Raw genomic sequence first — 26,355 nt, 5'->3', positions numbered from 1 at the left:
GTCTCCCAGAAGCTAATGCATAATGGAAAACATTGATTGCCCTTGTGGTTCAAAGGCCAGGCGACAGCATGGGAGTAATAAAACTGCCCGGCTTGATATGGTTGGGCATCTAAGGCAATAAATTTGAATGAATGGGGTCTTTTAGACTTAATATCAATTAAATTTAGTACTAACAAAATCAAGGTTAATTTGATGAATTGAACAAATATTTTGATGAATCAATACTAACCAAATTAAATAAATTTCATATAATGGATGATATGTTGATTTGATGAGTTAATACTAAGCAAATTAAATAAATTTTATATAGAGAATCAAATATAATGGTTCGAATATAAAATTTAACAAAAAAGAAGAAGAAATTTTATTATTCTTTTAGAAAAGGAGATTTATTTTATCTTGGATAAAGTAATACATCGTTATCAATTTTGGTTTTGGTGTTAATATTGACAATTTACCATATAGAATATTGTTTTACAAATTAAAATCAATGTCTCAAAACTTTTTTTTTTCCTCAAACAATTTATGATTTTCAATTGGTTTGAGTTTCTATTGGTTTAATATATTGGAAACATTTTTGGAGGTAAGAAAAATAGAGTACAACTTTTTTTAATTTTTTTAAACCACTTTATTATCATATAATTCCATAAAATGCTAAAAGTAGTACAAATTTTACTACATAAACATACAAATTGATGTAGTAATTAATGTAACTAGTAAGTTGCCCGTGCGATGCACGGATAATGTTGTGATGTTTTATTTATTTATTTTTTTTGGAAAATATTATACATATATTATAGCATATTTATTATAAAACTTTGTTAGTAGTGAGTTCATCATAAAAGTAACAATTATAAATTGCACACATATATCTATTATAATTATTTTGTTCAAGTAATGAGCGATAATTAAAACAACTTTGGAGTAATATTATATACTAAAAGTTGATAAAAGCATATTAATTTATTCTATATTATTGATTTTTATTATGTGATGTAATAAAAAGCTTCATTACAAAATCTTTTTTTTTCCTTTTGTGTGTGTGTGTGTTTCTTCAATGCTTTGTTATTGCAGCATGGTGACGCTTGTTATCTTCATCAGTTTCTCCATTTTCAACATTTGAAGTTTAGTCCATCCATAGTTGTTCAGTTTTTGAGCTTTCATCATTTTTTTCCTTTTGTTGCATCATTTGTGTTAATCACTAATGAATTGGAACTGAGAGATTCTTGATTGGATCTTACAAAGTTTGGACTTTATCGCTAAGATTTTTTGTATGTATTTGCATTTATATTAAATTTTAATGATGTGACAGTTTTTTGTAATTTTTTTTATTTTTTATTTTTGTTATTTTTGGAATAGTGCAGCAAAAAAAATTAATATAGCATATTAGATTGTGTATATATATTTTTTCTTCCATACCTTTTTGTCATTTGAAAGTGTATAAAAAATCTTAGCAACTATGTAATTTTCAAAATCATCCTTTAGATTGAATTCATTCAAATGAAGTAGGAAAATCCATATTTTTTCCTTTTTTTTTTTTTTCAAATCACGTGGGATTCCTTCTCCAATATCAATAGTTTTACAATAATTTAAATAAATTGTACCTCTGTTTATTTTTTAGCAAGATTTCTTGTAGATTTATTTAGAATTTTCTCGGCATTTTGATCAAATATCACAAAATTTGTTTTGTCAATTGCATCAAAAACTTCAATTTGAATCCTGTATCTGAAGTAGTTTGCAATTATGTATATAAATATATATAGTAGTTACAATGAAATAAATATATTATAAATATTTGGAAATTATGTAGTTAATGTGGGTGCCTCTAACTTTGGAATAGAAAGATTTGTTTTTGTTTCACATTTTGCACACCAAAATGATCCTGCTTGTGGTTTGACATTTCTTTTACAAAGTACGCACAAAATGTAATACCAACCCATTGTTGTATCAATGTTACTTATTGTTGCAATACCCTAGCAATTCACATCTTGCAATGAACTTTGAAATTAATATGTATTATTTTTTTAATATAAATAATATGATGTATTATTTTTTTTACGTAAATGATGAGTATAATTTGAAGTGATTAACAAACCTGTTTCGTAAAATCTTATTCAATGCATTTTATCTTTACTATTGTCTTTATATTATTTATAGATAAATCCTCTTATGAAAATTGATTTGCATGTATTTTTGGTATTTCTTGTATAGGATCATGTTTTTTACCATTCCTATCATTGAATTTTTTTAAAGAAAATATTAAGTTAATGGCATTTTGTGAGATAGTATATGCTATTTATTAAACATTTTGTTATTATAAATTTTAAAAATATGCACTTGTCAATTATTTCACCAACCTGAGGGATCTCAAGATTTATATATATTTTTGTTGCATTGGTCGATGATAGAGAATTTTTCTGTATAAATTGCATAGAACATTATTGATAGACAAAGGTATATTGAATTGAAATTGGGGAAAAATGGAGACATGATTTCATGAGAATGAGAATTTCTAGAAGTATCATCTATACATAGAGGAGGAAGAAGAGAGTTTGTAAGAAGGAAAGAGTTTTTGCTTTGATTTGCATGTGGGAATGGTCAAACTTTGGTTATAACATATAAGGTAATAACTGGGCTTGAGTTTTTCATAATGTTTGGTCTACTTTTAAAAGGTAATCCATTTTGTAGTGAATATTTTTTGGTCTAATTGGTCTAATTTTTAATAACAGCTCATATTTGATATAATAGTAAAAAGAAGTTACCATGATCTGTTGAGTAACAGTAAAAAATACTTAATAAAAAAAAAAAAAGGTAAAAAATGTTAAATTTATATGATAATAAAAATAAGTTACTATGATCTATTGGATCTGTTGAGTAACAGTAAAAAATACTTAATAAAAAAAGGGTAAAAAATGTTAAATTTATATGATAATAAAAATAAGTTACTATGATCTATTGGATAATAGTAAAAAAAAAAAAAAAAAAAGATGTAAAAAAGTCTAAATGCAATATTAATAAAAATAAGTTACTATGATCTATTGGATAATAGTAAAAAAAAAAAAAAAAAAAGATGTAAAAAAGTCTAAATGCAATATTAGAGTGTCACGTGGCAGGACCTCATGCACTCTCACATGAAGTCTCTACTTATATACATATATATATATATAGGTAATAAACTGGGCTTGAGTTTTTTATAAGGTTTGACCTACTTTTAAAAAGTAATTCATTTTGTAGTGAATAGCTTTTGGTCTAATTGTCAAGAACAACTCATATTTGATATAATAGTAAAAATGTAAAAAATATTTAATAAAAAAAAGTAAAAAAATGTTAAATTTATATGATAGTAAAAATAAGTTACTATGATCTATTAAGTAACAGTAAAAAAAATTTAATAAAAAGAGATACAAAAAAATAAATAAATACAATATTAGAGTGCCACGTGGCAGGACCTCATGCACTCTCACATGAGGTCTCTGCTTTTATATATATATTGATTAGTGAGCTTCAATCACATTCTTTTTTTGAGAAAGAAAACAACTATCTTTATTTTGAAAAAAAAAATGCTAGATCAGTCTTAACAAAAGAAAAACTGATGGTGGAATATCCTCCATCCAAACACTCACAATTTGTAAAATTAGCCTCTAACTTGGCCAAACAATGAACTACTTTGTTACCCCCCTCTTAACATGAGAGTAGGATAATTCGGAAAAATTACATTCAAAAACACACGCATCCTCAACAAGCAAACCATACAGTACTGCCAGACCTGTTTCTTTACTGTCTAAAGCATCAGTAATTATTTTCGAATTCCCCTCCACCACAATTCTGTCCAAGCCAATTTTTGCAGCAAATTCCAGGGCTAGAATAGCAGCCAGAGCTTCAATATCTACGGCTTGGTATGCTTGGTTTAGCCCTAGCTTCAATCACCTAATAAATGAATATTTGAAATTTTTTTTTTCTCATAATTGACGACACATCAGTTTGTAAGCTCATATAGTAAAATTTGTAATATCGCTAACGCCACTTTACAATTTATAACGAGGTGTGACCTTTTTATAAAAGGGTTTAACCATTAACAAATGAACACCTCAGGCCTTAGACAGCATCTTATGCGTCCGTTCTATAAAGCCCTGGCACTCTGAAGTATATGGGGCCATATTCTATAAAACGGATATATAAGATAATTTTTTTGAGTCTAGGACTTGAGCCGCCATTAAGACACACTAGCCAATCCATGAAGTTCGAATGTTCCGAACTCCAACATAAACTTAACCGAAATCCTGAGATCCAAACCGAACTGTTAACTAGGCGTGGGTACAAGTTATAACACAAAGTTTTTACCTCTGCTGAGCCATGAACTTACCTGCCTGGTGCTTGTAACATTGTAAGCTGAGGGCCATTAAAACTTTTAAAAGTTACAACATAAGCTATTTGCTCACTCCATGTAGAATTTAAAATTGTGATAAATTTTTAATTTTTAATTAATTTAAGAATTTTAAGTTAAACATTAGATATTGCATTCTCTTCGCTAAACGATATCAAAAAAAAAGTTTGTGTACATTTCTATCTTCTTCTTCTTTATTTTTTGAGAAACAAATGTATGTTTCTATGTCATTTAGCTATATTGGACTTTTTTTTCTTCTTTTTTTTCTCTTTTTTAGTGACGTGTATATCCAAAAAAAAAAAGTAACAATATGTGAAAAGAACTTTGATAAATTCTATTTTAGTTTTATATAAAAATAAATGGGAAGAGACTTCTGTCAAGTGGCCAATTCTACTGGACACGATAGGATATGGACACATGTCCAAAATTAAAATCAACGTGTCTAGTAGAACTAGTCACTAAACATAAGCCTAACCCATATATATATATATATATATACACACTACTAATATTTCATAAGTGCAAAACCGTGTAAATCCAAAAAAAAATCCACCAATCCATTGGGTTACCATGTATATAAAAATGAAGTAGCAAGAACCACAAGAATAATTTGTTTGTTAATATAGTATATGATGATAATATAAATATAGATATAGATTTTCACTAAAAAATTGTTTCACTCTAGAAAGGCTGGGCAGTGATATGTTGTTTGACTTTCCACTAGTAAATAGTAAGTACTCTATCTTTAATAGAAGTTTACCATTAACGAATGGACAGTAAATTCAAACTTAAAGTATTGCATTTTCTTCTTTAAAAAAATTAATAATAATAATAATAAAGCATTATATTTTACACTAAGTAATTTGATTTTTAACTTACTGTGATAAATACATATATTTTTTAAAATTATATAAAAAAAAATCATAGGAAAAAATATGGACCATCCAACCAAAAATCACAAGTCGCAATTATGCCCACGTCTATTTGTAATGCAAGGTAGAGCCTAGAAATGGCTTGTCACGCTCTCCCTTCTTTCGTTTTTATGTTATGTGGGCATAATTACTAGCTCCAAACGTGTACTTCACAATTTTGCATTTTCAACTCCATTGGCATTTGGGGTGTTTGTAACTGAAACATGTTAAAAGTGTTTTAGACAATGAATGGTAGCAGTAGCAGCTTAATATTGAAGACACTGAAGCTAAAGAATCCCAAGCTATTGTTACTTGAATCCTGCTCCACCCTTTCCCACCTGAAGATCATACATGGTCATATGATAAGAACCCATATCATCTTTGATGTCTTCGCAGCCAGCCGTTTGATTGCCTTTTGCATTGACAGCACACTCAAAACAAGTAGTTTGCTAGACTATGCCACAAGGCTCTTTTCCCAAATTGAAAACCCCAACCTCTTTATCTACAATGCATTAATAAGGGGTTATTCAGCTAGTGAAATCCCACACAAGTGCTTTCATTTTTATACCCAATTGCAGCGCCTAGACCTATTGCCTGATAATATAACATTCCCATTTTTGGTTAAGTCATGTACTCAATTGGGGTCTGTAGCTATGGGCACTCAAGCCCATGGTCACATCATCAAGCATGGTTTTCAATTAGATGTTTATATACAAAATTCCCTTGTTCATATGTATGCTACATTTGGGGATATTAAGGCAGCAAGCCACATTTTTCGTAGAATAAATCGTTTAGATGTTGTCTCTTGGACTTCCATGATTGCAGGTTGTAACAAATGCGGGGACGTCCATTCTGCACGTCAATTGTTTGATAGAATGCCAGAGAAAAACTTGGTTACATGGAGCATAATGATAAGTGGGTATGCTCGGAATAATCATTTTGAGAAAGCTGTTGAATTGTTTCAAGTTCTGCAGTCAGAAGGGGTACGGGCAAATGAGACGGTCATGGTCAGTGTGATATCTTCATGTGCTCATCTGGGGGCTCTTGAACTTGGGGAAAAAGTTCATGATTATGTTGTGAGAAATAACATTACTATGAATTTAATCCTTGGAACTGCCCTTGTGGACTTGTATGCAAGATGTGGGAGTATTGAGAAAGCTATTCGGGTTTTTGAGGAACTACCAGAAAGGGACGCGTTGAGTTGGACAGCCCTGATTGCTGGATTAGCTATGCATGGTTATGCCAAGAGGGCACTTGAATACTTCTCAGAAATGGTGAAGACAGGGCTAACCCCTAGAGACATAACATTCACTGCAGTGTTGTCAGCTTGCAGCCATGGCGGAATGGTAGAAAGAGGTTTCGAAATATTTGAGAACATGAAAAGAGATTACGGGCTTGAGCCTAGATTGGAACACTATGGATGTATGGTTGACCTTCTAGGTCGAGCAGGGAAGCTAGCAGAGGCTGAGAAGTTTGTCCATGAAATGCCAATGAAGCCTAATGCTCCAATATGGGGAGCATTGCTTGGAGCTTGCCGTATTCACAAAAATGCGGAAATTGGGGAAAGGGTGGGCAAGATTTTGATCCAGTTGCAGCCAGAACACAGTGGCTATTATGTGCTACTATCAAACATATATGCACGAGCAAACAAGTGGGAAAATGTTGTAACCATGAGAAAAATCATGAAGGAGAAAGGAGTTAAGAAACCCCCGGGCTACAGCCTGATTGAGATGGATGGGAAAATCCATAACTTCACCATGGGAGACAAAACACATCCAGAAATAAAGAAGATTGAAGAAATGTGGGATGAGATTCTGAGGAAGATAAGGTTGGCAGGGTACACTGGGAATACTGCCGATGCATTGTTTGACATAGATGAAGAGGAAAAAGAAAGTGCTCTTAACAGGCATAGTGAAAAGCTTGCCATTGCATTTGGAATCATGAAGACTAAAGCTCAGTCACCAATTCGGATAGTCAAAAACTTGAGGGTATGTGAGGACTGCCACACAGCTGCAAAGCTGATCTCAAAGGTATTTGAGAGAGAGTTAATTGTGAGAGACCGAAACAGGTTCCATCATTTTAAAGGAGGTGCCTGTTCTTGTATTGATTTCTGGTAGAAGCCTGCAGTTGACAATCCCTTGTTTTAAAACAAACCTACAAGCTGTACTGCTGTTCTTAGCAAATAGGAGAGAATTCGAGCTTAATTATTGAACCTAACAAATTTGACCTGAATCACCCAATCTTCAAAGAAAACCTTGTAAGTGATCATAAAGCTAAGCCCAAGTTTGTTGAAGCACACGATACAACTCAATCTCCAGCAGAGCACTGCAACTGAACTAGTTTTGTAATCAGTTAGCAGCAGTGAAGTTAGTTTATTAGTTGTTAGCCATTTGTAATCAATTCAACTGTTTTACAGTTTGATTCGGAGAAGCTGGTGCTCATTATACATTCAATCACACGGTGGAATTCACTTGGATTGTATAGGATCTGTACTAGTATAAATAAAGATGTAAGGTATCAGAACTGAGTGTTATGAAATACAACTTTCATTTCCTCTCTTCATTTTGTTCTGTCTCAAATTTCTTTCTTTTTTGGTTTTCATAGCTTGCGTACCCTTTCTTTCATTTTGATAAAAACTCACAAATCCTTTCTAATACAACCATTTTCATCAGCATCAATAACCCCGAGGGCAGTGACCATTCAATCGATAGAAATGAGATCATAATGAATACTACATTGCATTGGATGGTCCCATCAAGCTGTGATGTGTGCCAACTGCCAAGTACCATCTATTCACATGCATAGTTACAACTTACAAGAATAAAGAATGAAGTAAATAAGAAAGGTTTCATTAATTTTCACAAAAAGAAAGCGGTTAGCCACCTTAACATTTTTGTTGCAATTGAAATTCATTTGGTGAACTACACAATGGGAGATAACTCTGTATCCCTTACATTTAAGAGGATGAATTGATCAATAATCCCTACAGGTTAATCTAAGAGGCTTTTTGACTAAAGATCAACATGCCTTGGAAATGGTTGAGCCAAGTTCAAGTTCTTTTACAACCCCTTGGGTGACATACCCACAAATTTATCCCGATTATCACATGATATGTATTACAAACTACATGTACGGCGTGCACAAAAATGAGGTGTCCTCAAGCACCTGAAATCCAGGTAAATGGCATAAACTAAACACTCCCCAAAATAGGCATTGCATGGTTTTGACACTGTTATTGGATGTATCCCCTCCCCCCGGCAGCTCTCTTTATCAGCACCCACATCCTTACTAAGATTTTCAGATAGTGATGGATGGCCAAGGTCTTTTTTTTCTTGTTTATTTCTAGAGGGGATTGGGTTTGTGGTAGAGATCGAATACATAACAGAAAAGGAATTTAACTATTGGTTATATTTATTCAGACATGGCCTTCAAACTTCAAAGTTCAGATTACCTACTAAAAATTATTTTTCCCATTAGGATGACAAACCTGAGTCACTCCAATAAGTTGTCAGCATTTGTCCCAACTGCAATGCATTTTTGTTTAAGACTCAAAAGTACCAACAGCAATGAAAAATCGTACTTAAGTTGCAGGCATTTTTACAAGGAACAAGAAAATAAACTTAAGATAATATCATTCTCTTGACTAATCTTTTGGGGGGGGGGGGGGGGGGAAGAGCCACCACTACCACCTTGGAACTTTATAAATTAACCTTGCTAGACTGAACTGTTGTGAACTGGGATAATTAAAAGATATATTATTCAATTCAGGTAACTAACCTCCTAAACTTAGAGGGAGAACAGATTTTTTGGTTAATTTTCTGCTTGCCTCTTATTTCTCATACTGGCATTTAAATACATATTGGACTGATTCAAATGACACAAGATAACTTAATCATCTAATCCTATCCACAAGAGTCCTATCATTAGATGGTCCCATCCTAATCCACAACTTAAATTCAAATTACTAATACTTGAGAGTCATTATCATTATCTCAGCATCACTATTTGCTACAGCTGCATCTTTTTGGTTCCACGTGTACATGGGACATAACATGAACACAGCCAATTTGTGAGGCAAATTTCACTTAGCCAAAATGGGAAAATAATTTAAAAGAATGAGATAATAAAAGACTTTTATAGAAGCATTAGCCAAGAAATATTACTCATAAGATTATACAAAATCAAAATGAAAAAAAAAGGGAACAATCTGGGTTTGAGGATCAAATCAATCAGCAACAATTTGTGAAAACATGATTGCTGTATCTTTGGATCATGAAAGCAGAATGTCATATAGGACAAAGAGAAGCTGTATAAGAACCATTGTCATATTTCAACCCTTTTAATAAACCTGAGCACAAGGAAGGAGTAACAATGGCTTCTGGAATACCAAAAGCAAAGCTACTTTCTTGCAAGCCTTCGCCTGCTGCAGCTTGAGAATCAGATTTCTCACAAGTTGCTCCGAGGGCTACATTCAAGCCAACCGAGGTAGGCTCTGTTATAAAACTGAAAAACCACCCAAAACTAGTAAGTACTAAATAACAGTAATCATCATCCAGTAATTTCAAAACATATGAAAATTGCTATTAATGCACATGAACCTCTATTTAATTTGTAAAATAAACTTCAGGAGGTAGCACAGTCTATCAGTGTGTGTGGCAGTTGCAAAACAATGAAGAGTCAGATTCAGGACAAATTAGGTGCACCTGTGTTGCAGTAGTCTAGGAAGACATTTTTGGGGGAAAAATACTCCAGTTCAAAATCAAGTGATACTCATAAATACATTAATTCATGCAACAACCAGGTGAAACCTAATGGCTTAGCATGAATTGTGAGGTGGCACCGACACAATGAGGTAAGGAGAGCAGCGGTCAGAGTACTGTGTGTGTGTCTGTGTGTGAGAGAGAGAGAGAGAGAGAGAGAGGCAAGAGTTTTGAGAATGGTATAGGATATGTATAAAAATTAAATTAAATTAAATTATATATATATATATATATTTTGGGGAGGCAAAATCCATTCCCACATGCATTTTGACATCTCTATGAATTCACCTCCCAAAAAAGTAAAGAAAAAAACCTACTCCTATCATTTTTTGCATCGATACCTTCCTACACTTCAGCAAATCAACTGAACTATCCATCATCATAACAAAGTAATTGAACCACTTAAATACTTGATATGCTCTCAACCTACCTTGTCCAATTTTGCTAATTTAAGAGTGGCAGCACTTTCGCTGTTCCAACTACAATTGAAGACTGGAACTGCTAGTTTTAGCTTAAAATGTGACAGTGAACCAGTGGTAATGTCACTCTCTTTTAATTGGATAAGTAGCCTATTTAGCAGTTACTAATGTAGCAATGTTACGGTAATGATTACATCTTATGCTTGCTCAATTAACATATGAGAAGAATAATACTTAAATGAGCAATTTACAACAAAAAGAAAGTCGCCTTGCTCTTTTTCAGCCATAATCTCTTTTAAAAAGGCAGATAATGGCCCAAGCATTTTAGCTTTAAAAACACAAACAAGTTTTGCCCTTGGTACCAATAATTTTATTTGTCCAGATTAGCCTCCAAAGATAGACAATTATCAGATTAGCTGGGCCCTATAGAGCCAATCCCCCAAAACCAAAGCAATTTTATAAGAAATGATAGCTCAAGAACAACTCAAGAATGTCAATCATGTGAGAGCTAGTATCACTTTAAAAAAGATAATTTTTTATGATACCTTGCCTCAAAGCTTCTGCCTTCAGAGCCCATAACTGCGCATACACTGCATATAATCCATGGCGGAAGATAAGCATCCTTAATTTCAATGGTATAGCAGAGACCAGCAGATGAACCTTGAATGGACTCGCCATCTTTAGTGGAACCTTTGGGAGGTGCAGCAATATGATCTGCCCTTTTCAACTCCATGCATCTAACCTGGAAAAAAAAAAAAGAGAAAAAAGAAAGAGAGATTTAATGTGTTTCACAGCAATAAGCAATAGCAACAAATATTTATTGACTCAAAATAACAAGTGCTGATACAGTCTAGACAATTACAAGTAATGGATAATTCAAGTCAAACAAAAAACCTTCTCCCCTGAAGTACCATAGAAGGTAAAACCACTTAGCAACAAGTTATTAGCAATATATAATAAAGGCAGCAATGCAGATGTTTGACAACAATATTTGCAAGAGCAATGATCTTTTCAAGCATTATGCTCCAGCCAAAAAAAGACACTCAATGAAATAAAACTCTGATTTATGGCAACTACCAGATATGCTGACTCATGAGTCTAGCAAAGAGAATAACCCAAGATTTGGTGGTTTGAGCATGTTTTGTACTCTAATAAGACCTATGATATGTGAAACTCTCTTGTTTGAGGAACCCTAGTATACATATTTACACACACCTCTGGAGCAGAAAGAGCGGCATTCTGAAATGGCACAGGTGAACATAATAAAGGAACATCCATAGCAGTCAAGGAGGTCAAGAAAGATCTGGTGACAACCACAAGAAAAAAAAGAGTGAGATCTGCAACAGGATAACCGATAATGGAGAGTAGAAGTGAGAGTTCAATTCATTTACACTGATATCTGAAAACTCAGGTTACTAACAAACTTGTCTTTTAGAAACTTAATTAAGTGAAGAGAGGCAAGAGTTTTGAGAATGGTATAGGATATGTATAAAAATTAAATTAAATTAAATTTTATATATATATATATATATCTTTTGGGGAGGCAAAATCCATTCCCACATGCATTTTGACATCTCTATGAATTCACCTCCCAAAAAAGAAAAGAAAAAAACCTACTCCTATCATTTTTTGCATCGATACCTTCCCACACTTCAGCAAATCAACTGAAATATCCATCATCATAACAAAGTAATTGAACCACTTATATACTTGATATGCTCTCAACCTACCTTGTCCAATTTTACTAATTTAGGAGTGGCAGCACTTTCGCTGTTCCAACTACAATTGAAGACTGGAACTGCTAGTTTTAGCTTAAAATGTGACAGTGAACCAGTGGTAATGTCACTCTCTTTTAATTGGATAAGTGGCCTATTTAGCAGTTACTAATGTAGCAATGTTACGGTAATGATTACATCTTATGCTTGCTCAATTAACATATGAGAAGAATAATACTTAAATGAGCAATTTACAACAAAAAGAAAGTCGCCTTGCTCTTTTTCAGCCATAATTTCTTTTAAAAAGGCAGATAATGGCCCAAGCATTTTGGCTTTAAAAACACAAACAAGTTTTGCCCTTGGTACCAATAATTTTATTTGTCGAGATTAGCCTCCAAAGATAGACAATTATCAGATTAGCTGGGCCCTATAGAGCCAATCCCCCAAAACCAAAGCAATTTTATAAGAAATGATAGCTCAAGAACAACTCAAGAATGTCGATCATGTGAGAGCTAGTATCACTTTAAAAATGATAATTTTTTATGATACCTTGCCTCAAAGCTTCTGCCTTCAGAGCCCATAACTGCGCATACACTGCATATAATCCATGGCGGAAGATATGCATCCTTAATTTCAATGGTATAGCAGAGACCAGCAGATGAACCTTGAATGCACTCGCCATCTTTAGTGGAACCTTTGGGAGGTGCAGCAATATGATCTGCCCTTTTCAACTCCATGCATCTAACCTGGAAAAAAAAAAAAGAGAAAAAAGAAAGAGAGATTTAATGTGTTTCACAGCAATGAGCAATAGCAACAAATATTTATTGACTCAAAATAACAAGTGCTGATACATCTAGACAATTACAAGTAATGGATAATTCAAGTCAAACAAAAAACCTTCTCCCCTGAAGTACCATAGAAGGTAAAACCACTTAGCAACAAGTTATTAGCAATATATAATAAAGGCAGCAATGCAGATGTTTGACAACAATATTTGCAAGAGCAATGATCTTTTCAAGCATTATGCTCCAACCAAAAAAAGACTCTTAATGAAATAAAACTCTGATTTATGGCAACTACCAGATATGCTGACTCATGAGTCTAGCAAAGAGAATAACCCAAGATTTGGTGGGTTGAGCATGTTTTGAACTCTAATAAGACCTATGATATGTGAAACTCTCTTGTTTGAGGAACCCTAGTATACATATTTACACACACCTCTGGAGCAGAAAGAGCGGCATTCTGAAATGGCACAGGTGAACATAATAAAGGAACATCCATAGCAGTCAAGGAGGTCAAGAAAGATCTGGTGACAACCACAAGAAAAAAAAGAGTGAGATCTGCAACAGGATAACCGATAATGGAGAGTAGAAGTGAGAGTTCAATTCATTTACACTGATATCTGAAAACTCAAGTTACTAACAAAGTTGTCTTTTAGAAACTTAATTAACTAAGTACGTACCTATAATTTAACAAAAAATCATACAAACCATGTACATTCTTATTGCCACTGAAAACCAGCAAAGACTGTGAGCTATTATCGATGTCAGACAAGGAACTCAGGCGCCGAGTCTGCATTCAGAAAGCCCAATAAGTTAAAATGCACAAAAAGCAACATCAAAAGTAGTTGGGCAAGACCCTAATACACAACTACTCATACAGAATACTTCCCCAATGATAAGACAGGCCAAATTCTTCCAAACAAACGACAAGTTCAGAGGGGTTGGCATGCATGAGCACCATGCTCCAACCAAATCTTTGCCAAAAGGTTGCCCTTTTGGTTTTCTTTACAAGCCAAAAACTGTCATACATCAAATGGTCAATAAAGTCCAACAGTGACCATTGCAAAACTAGGATAGGTTTCTTAGCAGAAAAATGAAGTGACTAGTCTCAACTACCAGTGTCCAACATGTTGCAGGGAAAGTTATCTAATGGTCCACCCCAAGCATGAATGCAGGAAAGCCAAATGAGGAAAGGACAGAATTAAAAGGCATCAATATAAACCTGGCCCAAATTATGCTTCTCGATCTCTGAGAGCTCAACCAGATCTTCAGTAGTTACTTGCTCTACTTTGGAGTGGCAAAGAGGCATAGAGAAACAAACATCCTAAAAAACATTAATTGTAGTCAAAATAAGATGTCAGACATCATTGGACATATAGGACTTTACAGAAGGAATACTATGCATGTGACAACATGTAGAACTCAACAAAAACATTCTTTGACGATAACAGTTCAGCAGTACATAATTTACACTAACTGTAGAGGTCTACAAATTCCTGGAACAAAATGATTATCATGACAGGCACAAGTGTGCAATCATATTCTGTCACAGGAAGCCTATTAAGAGTGAATATCAGGTTACAATGCTGAAAAATCCATATTAAATATAATTCTGTCAGTGTGGGTTGTTAACTCAGTGTTATTAAAATGAACCAAATATACCTTAATCAATCCAAGAAAAATTTGAAGTAGCAACAAGACATACTGAGATAAATATTAGTGTACTGTCACTGTCAGCATTAGCCTTTCAGTGCAGGCATCAGCACCATTTCTACCTCTTGATACCGTAAATTAGATTATGGTCAACCTGTGACTATCATCTTCTCATATTATCTGATATACAGGCTTGAAGACACTAAATTAGTCTTGATTTTCTGACAAGTTTAGACTCCAACAGCACAATTAAGAAACATAAAAACAGAATTCAGTTTCGGGTTTTATTGAATTAATCATATTACTAGATAGAAATCAGATCTTTGCTTATATCGTAAAGGATTCAATCCCATTCATAGAGCCAAAAATATGATAAAACAAAACAAAAGGTCCAATCCTCTGGCTGTCCAGAACATATTAATAAATTTTATGGCTTTATAAGAGGAATTAAAGCACTATTAACAACCAAATTGAACAAAACCTCATCAGTAATTTCAATATACACTCCAGTTAACCTGAAAATCACAACCCAACAAGAGCTTTCTTTGAGTAACCACAACATGAGGTAAAGTTGAGTTATAAGATCCTTGTTCAACTATACAGGTTGAACTTGGGCAAGGCTTCTACCCAACTCCCAATTCAGTCCCAAATAGCATCTCAATGCACAATCCAATTCCGGTGGCTATGATGCTACCTAACTTAGGGAATAACAGCAAACCACTGCCCAAAGCTATATAACACTAGAGCTAGTCATAAGCAAATCACCAGAACCAGAAATCTCCAGTGTTTCTTCATGCGTTCAGCCCATCATAAGCCAAATAACAAGGTGGTTATAATACAATGGCACCACCACTATTTTCTTTCTCCAAGCAAGAAAGTTTTTCAATTCAGAGATCTGAGAAAATGTGAAGGCCAACAAATCCTTGAGTTTTCCACTTTAACCACTACTTAAGTTAATCTTAAATGCAAACAAGGCAACATAACCAAACAAAGCTTGATTTGTTCCAAGTACAATGGGGAAAATAGAGTCAAAGATTATCAAATTAACATTTTGATTATAAAAATTAAAATTATCACTTTCACATAAGAAATGCCTAACATGTTCTATCAAAAGCAAAACTATTTTTTAGCCACGAACTAACAGTCTATATATAAAATAGAACACACTTATAATGATCAAAGTAACAAAATAAAAAAGACTAAATATTTGTATGGTAAAAAACAAGTGCAAGCTCTGGACAAAAAGATTAAAAAGTAAAGGGTAAGTCAAACAAAAAACCTTCTCCCCTGAAGTACCATAGAAGGTAAAACCACTTAGCAACAAGTTATTAGCAATATATAATAAAGGCAGCAATGCAGATGTTTGACAACAATATTTGCAAGAGCAATGATCTTTTCAAGCATTATGCTCCAACCAAAAAAAGACTCTTAATGAAATAAAACTCTGATTTATGGCAACTACCAGATATGCTGACTCATGAGTCTAGCAAAGAGAATAACCCAAGATTTGGTGGGTTGAGCATGTTTTGAACTCTAATAAGACCTATGATATGTGAAACTCTCTTGTTTGAGGAACCCTAGTATACATATTTACACACACCTCTGGAGCAGAAAGAGCGGCATTCTGAAATGGCACAGGTGAACATAATAAAGGAACATCCATAGCAGTCAAGGAGGTCAAGAAAGATCTGGTGACAACCACAAGAAAAAAAAGAGTGAGATCTGCAACAGGATAACCGATAATGGAGAGTAGAAGTGAGAGTTCAATTCATTTACACTGATATCTGAAAACTCAAGTTACTAACAAAGTTGTCTTTTAGAAACTTAATTAACTAAGTACGTACCTATAATTTAACAAAAAATCATACAAACCATGTACATTCTTATTGCCACTGAAAACCAGCAAAGACTGTGAGCTATTATCGATGTCAGACAAGGAACTCAGGCGCCGAGTCTGCATTCAGAAAGCCCAATAAGTTAAAATGCACAAAAAGCAACATCAAAAGTAGTTGGGCAAGACCCTAATACACAACTACTCATACAGAATACTTCCCCAATGATAAGACAGGCCAAATTCTTCCAAACAAACGACAAGTTCAGAGGGGTTGGCATGCATGAGCACCATGCTCCAACCAAATCTTTGCCAAAAGGTTGCCCTTTTGGTTTTCTTTACAAGCCAAAAACTGTCATACATCAAATGGTCAATAAAGTCCAACAGTGACCATTGCAAAACTAGGATAGGTTTCTTAGCAGAAAAATGAAGTGACTAGTCTCAACTACCAGTGTCCAACATGTTGCAGGGAAAGTTATCTAATGGTCCACCCCAAGCATGAATGCAGGAAAGCCAAATGAGGAAAGGACAGAATTAAAAGGCATCAATATAAACCTGGCCCAAATTATGCTTCTCGATCTCTGAGAGCTCAACCAGATCTTCAGTAGTTACTTGCTCTACTTTGGAGTGGCAAAGAGGCATAGAGAAACAAACATCCTAAAAAACATTAATTGTAGTCAAAATAAGATGTCAGACATCATTGGACATATAGGACTTTACAGAAGGAATACTATGCATGTGACAACATGTAGAACTCAACAAAAACATTCTTTGACGATAACAGTTCAGCAGTACATAATTTACACTAACTGTAGAGGTCTACAAATTCCTGGAACAAAATGATTATCATGACAGGCACAAGTGTGCAATCATATTCTGTCACAGGAAGCCTATTAAGAGTGAATATCAGGTTACAATGCTGAAAAATCCATATTAAATATAATTCTGTCAGTGTGGGTTGTTAACTCAGTGTTATTAAAATGAACCAAATATACCTTAATCAATCCAAGAAAAATTTGAAGTAGCAACAAGACATACTGAGATAAATATTAGTGTACTGTCACTGTCAGCATTAGCCTTTCAGTGCAGGCATCAGCACCATTTCTACCTCTTGATACCGTAAATTAGATTATGGTCAACCTGTGACTATCATCTTCTCATATTATCTGATATACAGGCTTGAAGACACTAAATTAGTCTTGATTTTCTGACAAGTTTAGACTCCAACAGCACAATTAAGAAACATAAAAACAGAATTCAGTTTCGGGTTTTATTGAATTAATCATATTACTAGATAGAAATCAGATCTTTGCTTATATCGTAAAGGATTCAATCCCATTCATAGAGCCAAAAATATGATAAAACAAAACAAAAGGTCCAATCCTCTGGCTGTCCAGAACATATTAATAAATTTTATGGCTTTATAAGAGGAATTAAAGCACTATTAACAACCAAATTGAACAAAACCTCATCAGTAATTTCAATATACACTCCAGTTAACCTGAAAATCACAACCCAACAAGAGCTTTCTTTGAGTAACCACAACATGAGGTAAAGTTGAGTTATAAGATCCTTGTTCAACTATACAGGTTGAACTTGGGCAAGGCTTCTACCCAACTCCCAATTCAGTCCCAAATAGCATCTCAATGCACAATCCAATTCCGGTGGCTATGATGCTACCTAACTTAGGGAATAACAGCAAACCACTGCCCAAAGCTATATAACACTAGAGCTAGTCATAAGCAAATCACCAGAACCAGAAATCTCCAGTGTTTCTTCATGCGTTCAGCCCATCATAAGCCAAATAACAAGGTGGTTATAATACAATGGCACCACCACTATTTTCTTTCTCCAAGCAAGAAAGTTTTTCAATTCAGAGATCTGAGAAAATGTGAAGGCCAACAAATCCTTGAGTTTTCCACTTTAACCACTACTTAAGTTAATCTTAAATGCAAACAAGGCAACATAACCAAACAAAGCTTGATTTGTTCCAAGTACAATGGGGAAAATAGAGTCAAAGATTATCAAATTAACATTTTGATTATAAAAATTAAAATTATCACTTTCACATAAGAAATGCCTAACATGTTCTATCAAAAGCAAAACTATTTTTTAGCCACGAACTAACAGTCTATATATAAAATAGAACACACTTATAATGATCAAAGTAACAAAATAAAAAAGACTAAATATTTGTATGGTAAAAAACAAGTGCAAGCTCTGGACAAAAAGATTAAAAAGTAAAGGGGTACATCTTACATGCTCTCTTAACATTGACCTCAGACCTCTGGTTGACCGGGAGATATAAGCATTGCACGAGCGCTTGTTCCTCCCCAAGCTATCACCACCATTGAACATCACCACAAAATGTGAAGTACACACTAGAAAGTTTTCCACACAAAAAAATATATATATATATCAGCATGTCATTGTAGAATTTCAAACTAAAATGAGAGTTCAATGGTTAAAGAAACAGGAAAGAGCATAAGGCTCCATAAAGTTGTCTAGGCAAGCCTCATAAACGAATAAAAGCCTGTAGATTTTCCTCAACATAGTTATGGTTATGTGCAAATCTAAAACAATTCTCCTGAAACAACTACAAGAACAAAGAATGTAGTGAATCCTAAGAAAATAACAAGGTCCCCTCATCCCTGATTGTCGCAACTCACAAGTATCATTAAGGCATAACATAATAATTTAAATTCTAAAGGTATTGCATGTACCTTATGATGCTAGCATAAAGCATAATTCATTGATTGTAAGCTATGTTTCAAATGTACTCCATGAATAAATACTAAAAAGGTGTTGATAAACAGTACTAGTGTGAAAAAAGGTGATTACCATAAAATAGATTACAAACATTATTCCGAAGCATGTAGTAGAGACTCCGAAAAGAGTCCTCCCATGCAAGCTGTCGTTTTCTTAAGAAATCCATTTCGACTGCATAAATGAGAAAAGCTGTTATAGAGCATCAGGGCAAGGAGGGAAGACTTTTATCGCTATAAGCAAGCAAATTTATTCACCATACCTCCCTCTGCTGCTGATGAAATCAACACTGATATGAGAGAAGATGGTAAGGTAGATTGAGGGTAAACCCATGAATGCATAACTTTAGAACTTAAAACATGTGAAGTTGATGTGAGAACCGAGCTATGACTGTTGTTTTGATCCTCAGAATGACCAAATTGGAATGTGAACTGGGGCATGGTACCAGATATTATTGACCTATGAATCCTTATTATTGGGAAACAAGATAGAGTTAGTCAACCAACTAGAATAACCAGCTATATATAACTCACACTATCAAAATGGACAAACAATAAGCAACCTAAACAAATAATACCCAGAGGATATGGCATGAGCACCCACGTATGTATACAAGTCTACTAAGAAATAGCAGATCTCCCAACCAAAGGGATTTCCAAATCCCATGGAATGGTCTCATGTCCAAGCACTGGCAACAAATAAATTCTTAAGAATGTGACAATCTTTGATATACCAGTACACTCACCGATTCACCGGGGAAGAGGACACCATTCGCACACAAGTTTTCAGAGTAAAATCTAGAGGAGCCTTTCGGCCAGGTAAGTGGCACTCCGAGCAAAAATTGCCAGAATAAGTTGATGTGGGATCCCCAGGTCTTTCAGAAGAATCAAAATGTGAACCAGAAATGGCAGGGGGGTCAAGGGCAGCCAGACCTTTTAATGCTTTATCCTATGAAAATAAGTAGTGACTTAATCTTAACAGATTCTTAGCTTAAATAATCTGAAAAGAAAACTGCAGAGATCATATACCATATCAATCGTTGCCAAGCCAGATGATTTATCACTGACTGATGAAATCTCGTTAACACTACGAAATGTACTTTGACTACACTTTCCAATTGATTGAAAGACTTGCACCGCACCATCTTTGGCATCTTCAGAAGAAGCAACAGAACTTTCTCTACTGCAGGAGATAACAATGTAAAATTCAAAAGAAAATGAGGACTTGTTGATTAACTAAAAAGGAGCAATGAGGGCCCTGATCAGATTATTAATCAGCAATACTCTCTGTTTGATATCTTGTACTCTAACATCCACATGGTGAGGGCCATAATTGCATGAGGTGCACGTTGACTCAATGCAGTGTTTCCCTAGAAAAGTATTTGGTGGGTAAAGGCTCCAAAAAGGGTAACTTTCTTTGTGCGGACAGCAACTCCTAACTGGTGACAATCATATTAAAAGAGGGTACATTGGTGTTGTATGCGTAGAAGTAGAGGTGAGACAGTAGATCATTTGCTGTGGCATTGTGACATTGCTCATGAACTGTGGACTTTTATATCTGTGTTTGGGTTTCATTGAGTAATTTCCAAGAGTGTTGTTGAACTACTTAATAGTTGAACAAATAGGTTTGGTAAACATTCTTCCATAGTTTGGAATTTGAGCCTGTTATGCCTGTCATGGACCCTATGGAGGGAAAGGAATTGGTGCACATTTTGGACCATGGTGAGATACTTTCTACTGTAAAATTCATTGGTTTTCTTTCTTTTAAATTGTAGCTTTCATTCTTTGTCATTCTTTAGGAGTACCTTATGCATATTTCCTCTGTACATGAGGTAGTTTCTCTTCTTCAATAAAATTAATTAAATTGTAAAAAAACTAAAAAGGAGTGGACCAAATAGAAAGTCATACCTTAAAAGTTGGTGACGTCTCTTGGCAGCCAAGGATGAAATTAGAGATATATTCTTAAGGCTGCCAGTTTGCTCAATTGAGTTATTTTCCTGAAAAAAATAAAATAATTTTTATGTAGTATTAACCGCATTCACATTCAGAGATTTAAACTACACTAATAACGTACTCCAGAAAAACTAAAATTAAAGAAAAGTGTTACACCCACAACACTTTCACAACAAATCATAGGTAATAAGTTGTTATTAGTTCTAATTTGAACCCACCACTGAAATTACTTTTTGGCCCACCAGTAATAACCTACCACTTAAGATTTGTTGCAAAAATGTTATGAACTTAGCATTTCTCAAAAGTAAATCATATACACAAGGAAATGTATTCACCTTAGCATTTTCTTTTCCAGAAAGCATTCTAACCCTGGACTTTTTAACAGGAAATACTTCATCCATTCGGGTGTCAATGTATCTTGGATTCTTTGAGATTTCAGGTTTCTTGAGCCCATTATCCACCTCGTCAGTGTCACTGACAGAAACAAGCAAATTTTCAATGAATTATAAACCTCCCCACCACCCCCAAAAAAAAAAAACAAAAAAATAAATAAATAAAAGGGAAGTAAGGAAAAGCATACTTTGCTGTACCAACCAAAGGGCCTGGAGATTCATCTACAAGGTCTATAACATTTGTCTGCTTCAACTGCTCCCCCTATCATGCATTCACCAATGAATGAACCAAAAGTACTTTTGTCTCTATCAAATTTGTTAGTGATTGTTAGCAGGAACAGGCAACTTCTTGGAAGCCAAATTAAAATTAAAAGCAATTGAAATTGTCTCCTGAGAGCACTAAGCTAGAAACATCAATCCCAATTCAAAAGAGAGAGAGAGAGAGATTGCCAAATTTTCTTCAACATAATCACTAAATAGAACAAATTCACTGGCAAATGAACACAAAAGTTCCGCATGAAAATGAAACAGGCATCCTATGCAATGATGAGGGTTACCATAGGTGATGCAGGATCTTTGAAATTCAACACTATACTAGATTTCTTGATGAGTTCTTGAAGGGTTCTTGAATAAGGATTAATGTTTAAGGGCTTTAGGTTAGAAAAGAATGAATCTTGATAGCTATTTGGGTCTGAAACAGGGGATAGAACAGAAAACAAGATAAATAAAACACTAGGCAATCACACCCTCAAAGCTTAAAAATAAGCTGCTAAATTTAATTAGAATCAAAATCACTATGAATATTATTGACTACAATAAAGCCTTTATATGGGCTATTATTAAACCCTTCCCTAGGACTAGGACTCTAAATAGGTTATCCTAGAATGACTAAGAATACTAAATACTAAGAACACACAAAAAATGACTTACTAACCTCTAAACGTATTGGGAAAATGACTCAAAACATAAAAGAAGGCTCATGGGCCTTCGGTACAACCAAGGACAGCCCATTCCAGAAAATCTTGAAATTGCCAAATTGCCCATATTTTAGTAAACTTAATTAAAACTGATCCAACAGCTTTCTAAGCTAAAAATCTCAATACTAAGACTTAATAATCACTAAAGTAACCTATTAAAGGTACCAAGGAAGTCCCACATCAAAACCAGACCACAAATCTTGAATTTTTATATATTTAATATTATTTTTCCTTGAACTCTTCCTGGTCTGCATCAATATGCTAAGCAACAAAAACAAAGTGTTAGTCCCAAAACAATGAGGTTGGTTATAGATCCTCAACAAACTAATCAGGCTCAATTACAAATATTCTTCTCTGTCATTCTATCCTATCCAACATCATACTTTTTTTCACCTCCTTAACTAAAATGTTATTTTCTATTAAGTGTTAGGGGTATGGTCTTTGTATGATTATGTCAATTCTACTCTTCCAGGAAGATGTCCAACTCATGGTGGACACAAGTTATAGAGGCCTATAGATTTTCCATCTCATGGTATAGACTAACTCCAATTATGCTTGCAAATTTCTGTCAAACTAACAATTATTTGGTTTAACAAAAAATTTCAGAATAATGGTTAACGATTAAATTTACTCTTTCGTAACAACTTAAGTTTTTGAACCCTGCCTCCACTCCACCTCCCATTTAAAAGTTAAAAATCCCACACTTTAGGCCCTCACTTATTAAGGGGGAGCTTAGAACCACATGTGAGGGAGAGTGTTAGAATAATGGTTAAACAGTTCAATGATTAAATTCATCCTTTGAACAATTGATAATTTATTAGAAAATGCAATGCCCTGTTCAAAGTCAAATGTCCATGAAATCCCTGTAAACAGTTACACAAAATTTTCCTCCACCAACAATTGTCTCAAATCCAACTGACACATTTCTTTTCCGTTCTTGCATTTTCCCGTCACCCAAACAAAACACAAACCAGGACAAAAACTAAAATAGATATGCCAAATTTGTCAAGCGTTATCAGATACATTTGAAATCTAGATTTATTCAACATATATCTAATCAAATCAAGACCGAATCAAGAAAATAAAATAAAGTAGCCAAATCAATGGATTCTCCAAAACCTATATAAGAAGAATGGAAATCATTCATTTTCTATAAGTTGAGCAACATACTCTGAGTTCTGATGGTGTTTTCCTTCTGAGTCCCGTGCTAGCCTTCATAGCTCCTCCTCCGCCGATTTGCAAAGAACTAGGTGCTTGCGCAGCGACCTTTGCCATTCTATCTATACTGTTCAAAACACCACCACCACCACCACCGCCACCACCGCCACCACTACTCAACCACTCAACTCACCACCTTCTACAAACAATTCAAATCAATGCAAGCGATTCATAACCACCAGATTATCTTTGCCTGTGCGTCGAGAAATAAGCATTAAGAGGAAAGAGCGATGAAAATCTAGGGCTTCGAATCGATTTGTTTGCCCCAAATGTTAGAAATTAGGGCTTAGGGCAAACCCGCAAAGAGAGAGACACAGAGAGAGAGAGAGAGAGAGTTGGGTTGTGTTGTGTTGAGTGGAGTGAAGTGGGGGTGGGAAAAAATGCGGTAAAGTTGAGGAATTTGGGAATTGTTTGAACGAAATTTGATTTCCCTCTCTGTGATTCGACGCCGTTTGTACTTAGCGTTAAATACCGTTTGTGTGTCAGAGAGCATGGTGAAATAGAAAAGAGGGAAGTCCTCTTACTGGTTGGTTTGCTGTCGCGCAACATTGGAAATTTGAAAATTTTCGGAAACTTCTCGAGGGCCTCTTTGAAAAATAATGCTTTTTTTAGGAATAATTTGTAATTTTTTCTATAATTTTTATTTTCAGTTTTTTTTTTTAATTTGATAATTATAATAGATGAGAAATGATTTAAACTCTACGGTCTGATTGGATGGAGAGAAAGAAAGGGAGCAAGATATCAATTGAATTGCAATATTACATACATACTAACATACATATATTTTCTTACAATTTGTTCCAGCAATAAGTTAAAGTTTATCATGCCCAATCAGGCTATTACAATTTGTTCCGACAATAAGTTATAGTTGATCATGCCCAGAATTAATGTAGTTATGATTTTTTTTTCCCTTATAAACTTTATTAACACCTTTGAAGGCACAATTTAATATGCATTTAATGATCAGTTTGATTTTTTTTTCTAAATAATATAATCAAATTGTATTTTTTATTTTCAAGGTAAAAGTTCAAAACTTTATTAATTTATATAATCATAATTTAAGGGTGTACATGAGTTGAGTTGAGTTTTTTTCAACCCAACCCACTATGATAGATTAAAAAAAATCCAACTCAACTCGACCTATTATTAGAGTCCAACCCACGATGATCTCTCACAGATCACAACAGCTCCAACCCCATAACAATGAAGGGTTTTTTAGAGGGGATTTTTTAGAAAATAACTACAAAACCCAAACAATATTATTAGTTAGCCAACGTTTCAAACATATTGCATTTCTAACAATTCGACTTCAGAGGAGTCGATTTTACTGTTCATATCGCCTATTTTTGCGCCACGTAGATAAAGAAATCGAGTCCAGTGGACTCATTTCTTATACATAGAAAACGACTTCAGAGAAGTCGTCTTTTGTGCAAAGAAAACGACTTCAGAGAAGTCGTCTTCTATGCAAAGAAAATGACTTCTCTAAAGTCGTTTTCTTTGCGAAATCCCAGCGACCTGCAAATAGCCTCAATCCAAAGAAATCCCAGCAACCCAGACCTGCAAATAGCCTCAATCCAAACCCAAAAAAAAACGAAACCCAAATAGGAATGACAAATCCAAACCCAAACGAAACCCAAACCCACGAATAACAAATTTGATCTGATCTGATCTCGAAATGGAGTCGTCGTCGATGTTTGTGGAACTGGAAGACTTCGGTCAGACGGACCTGACTCGGCGGATCCGTGAGGTTTTGTTGAACGCCGACTTGGAGGGTACGACGGTGCTGGAGCTCATTCAGAACGCCGACGATGCAGGCGCCACCACCGTCCGACTCTGCCTAGACCGCCATCCCGCCTATGCCCAGTTGTGGATCCCAGTAGCTGTAAGTAATTTGGAGTCTCATCTGAAATACAAGGTTGATTCAGTAGAAAACGACTTCAGAGAAGTCGTTTTCTGTGTATAAGAAATGAGTCCAAAGGACTCGATTTCTTTATCTACGTGACGCAAAAATAGGTGATATGAACAGTAAAATAGACTCCTCTAAAGTCGAATTGTTAGAAATGCAATATGTTTGAAACGTTGGCTAACTAATAATATTGTTTGGGTTTTATAGTTATTTTCTAAAAAATCCCCTTTTTCAGAGGCTGTAAAGCGCAATTAATCTTAGGGGAAAAATTCTTTCACAAAGTATGTAATTATAATTGAAAACGTGAGTTTAACTCACATTTTCAGTTTATAAAAACACTATGAAAGAAACACCGTCCTTAATTAATCTTATATCTTCCTTGCAACGAAAGCTGCCAACGCACACTTAGATCTCGGGAACCACCTGGATTTTGAGTCAATGAAGTTTGCATTGAACTAACATTACTTCACTGCAGATAATCATCCTATTACTTTAAACTTGTATCAGCTAAAGCCTGAGGTTGGGGTAAAACCCCTCCATGATGAACTGAATTGTGCTAAAACCATATCCGCCCGGCAATAATTGCAAAAACAAAGATGTCCTTATCAAATAGAGAAATCAACAACTCAAAAAACTCCCTAAAATCTTGTTGGTTTTGAACTTAAGATCAACTTTCTGGATCCAATTTT

At 34.5% G+C, this 26,355-nt stretch overlaps 2 protein-coding genes across 2 annotated transcripts; one reads left to right on the top strand and one right to left on the bottom strand.

Moving 5' to 3' along the window:
* The first annotated feature begins 5,367 nt into the window (after positions 1-5,367).
* On the top strand, positions 5,368-7,857 carry LOC111991110 (pentatricopeptide repeat-containing protein At5g06540). Its single transcript, XM_024022894.2, has one exon. The coding sequence runs from the start codon at positions 5,541-5,543 to the stop codon at positions 7,410-7,412; it is 1,872 nt and encodes a 623-aa protein (XP_023878662.2). The 5' UTR covers positions 5,368-5,540; the 3' UTR covers positions 7,413-7,857.
* Positions 7,858-9,401: 1,544 nt separating this feature from the next.
* LOC111991103 (uncharacterized) lies at positions 9,402-24,255 on the bottom strand. The gene is made up of 17 exons (XM_065766696.1): positions 23,713-24,255; positions 21,754-21,827; positions 21,509-21,647; positions 21,129-21,217; positions 20,250-20,403; positions 19,967-20,169; positions 19,484-19,689; positions 19,297-19,395; positions 18,715-18,836; positions 17,011-17,112; positions 16,469-16,578; positions 16,183-16,312; positions 14,194-14,295; positions 13,652-13,761; positions 13,408-13,495; positions 12,739-12,935; positions 9,402-9,798 (listed from the first exon to the last, which is right to left on the bottom strand). Exons 1-17 carry the CDS (start codon positions 23,815-23,817, stop codon positions 9,582-9,584), a joined length of 2,247 nt encoding a protein of 748 aa, XP_065622768.1. The 5' UTR covers positions 23,818-24,255; the 3' UTR covers positions 9,402-9,581.
* Between the last annotated feature and the right edge of the window lie 2,100 nt (positions 24,256-26,355).

Source organism: Quercus suber, unplaced genomic scaffold (assembly GCF_002906115.3).
Source record: "Quercus suber isolate HL8 unplaced genomic scaffold, Cork oak 2.0 scaffold_732, whole genome shotgun sequence".
NCBI classification, from domain to species: Eukaryota; Viridiplantae; Streptophyta; class Magnoliopsida; order Fagales; family Fagaceae; genus Quercus; species Quercus suber.
Note: the sequence above shows the minus strand (reverse complement) of the source record. Positions and strands in the feature narration are given on the sequence as shown.

Coding starts and splice junctions, on each gene's coding strand:
- LOC111991110 (XM_024022894.2), top strand. CDS start 5,541: ATGAATGGTAGCAGTAGCAGCTTAATATTGAAGACACTGAAGCTAAAG.
- LOC111991103 (XM_065766696.1), bottom strand. CDS start 23,817: ATGGCAAAGGTCGCTGCGCAAGCACCTAGTTCTTTGCAAATCGGCGGA. Junction 21,218..21,508: donor CTGGAAAAGAAAATGCTAAG/GTGAATACATTT, acceptor TATTTTTTTCAG/GAAAATAACTCAATTGAGCA. Junction 14,296..16,182: donor GGGTTCCTCAAACAAGAGAG/TTTCACATATCA, acceptor AATGTTTTTTAG/GATGTTTGTTTCTCTATGCC.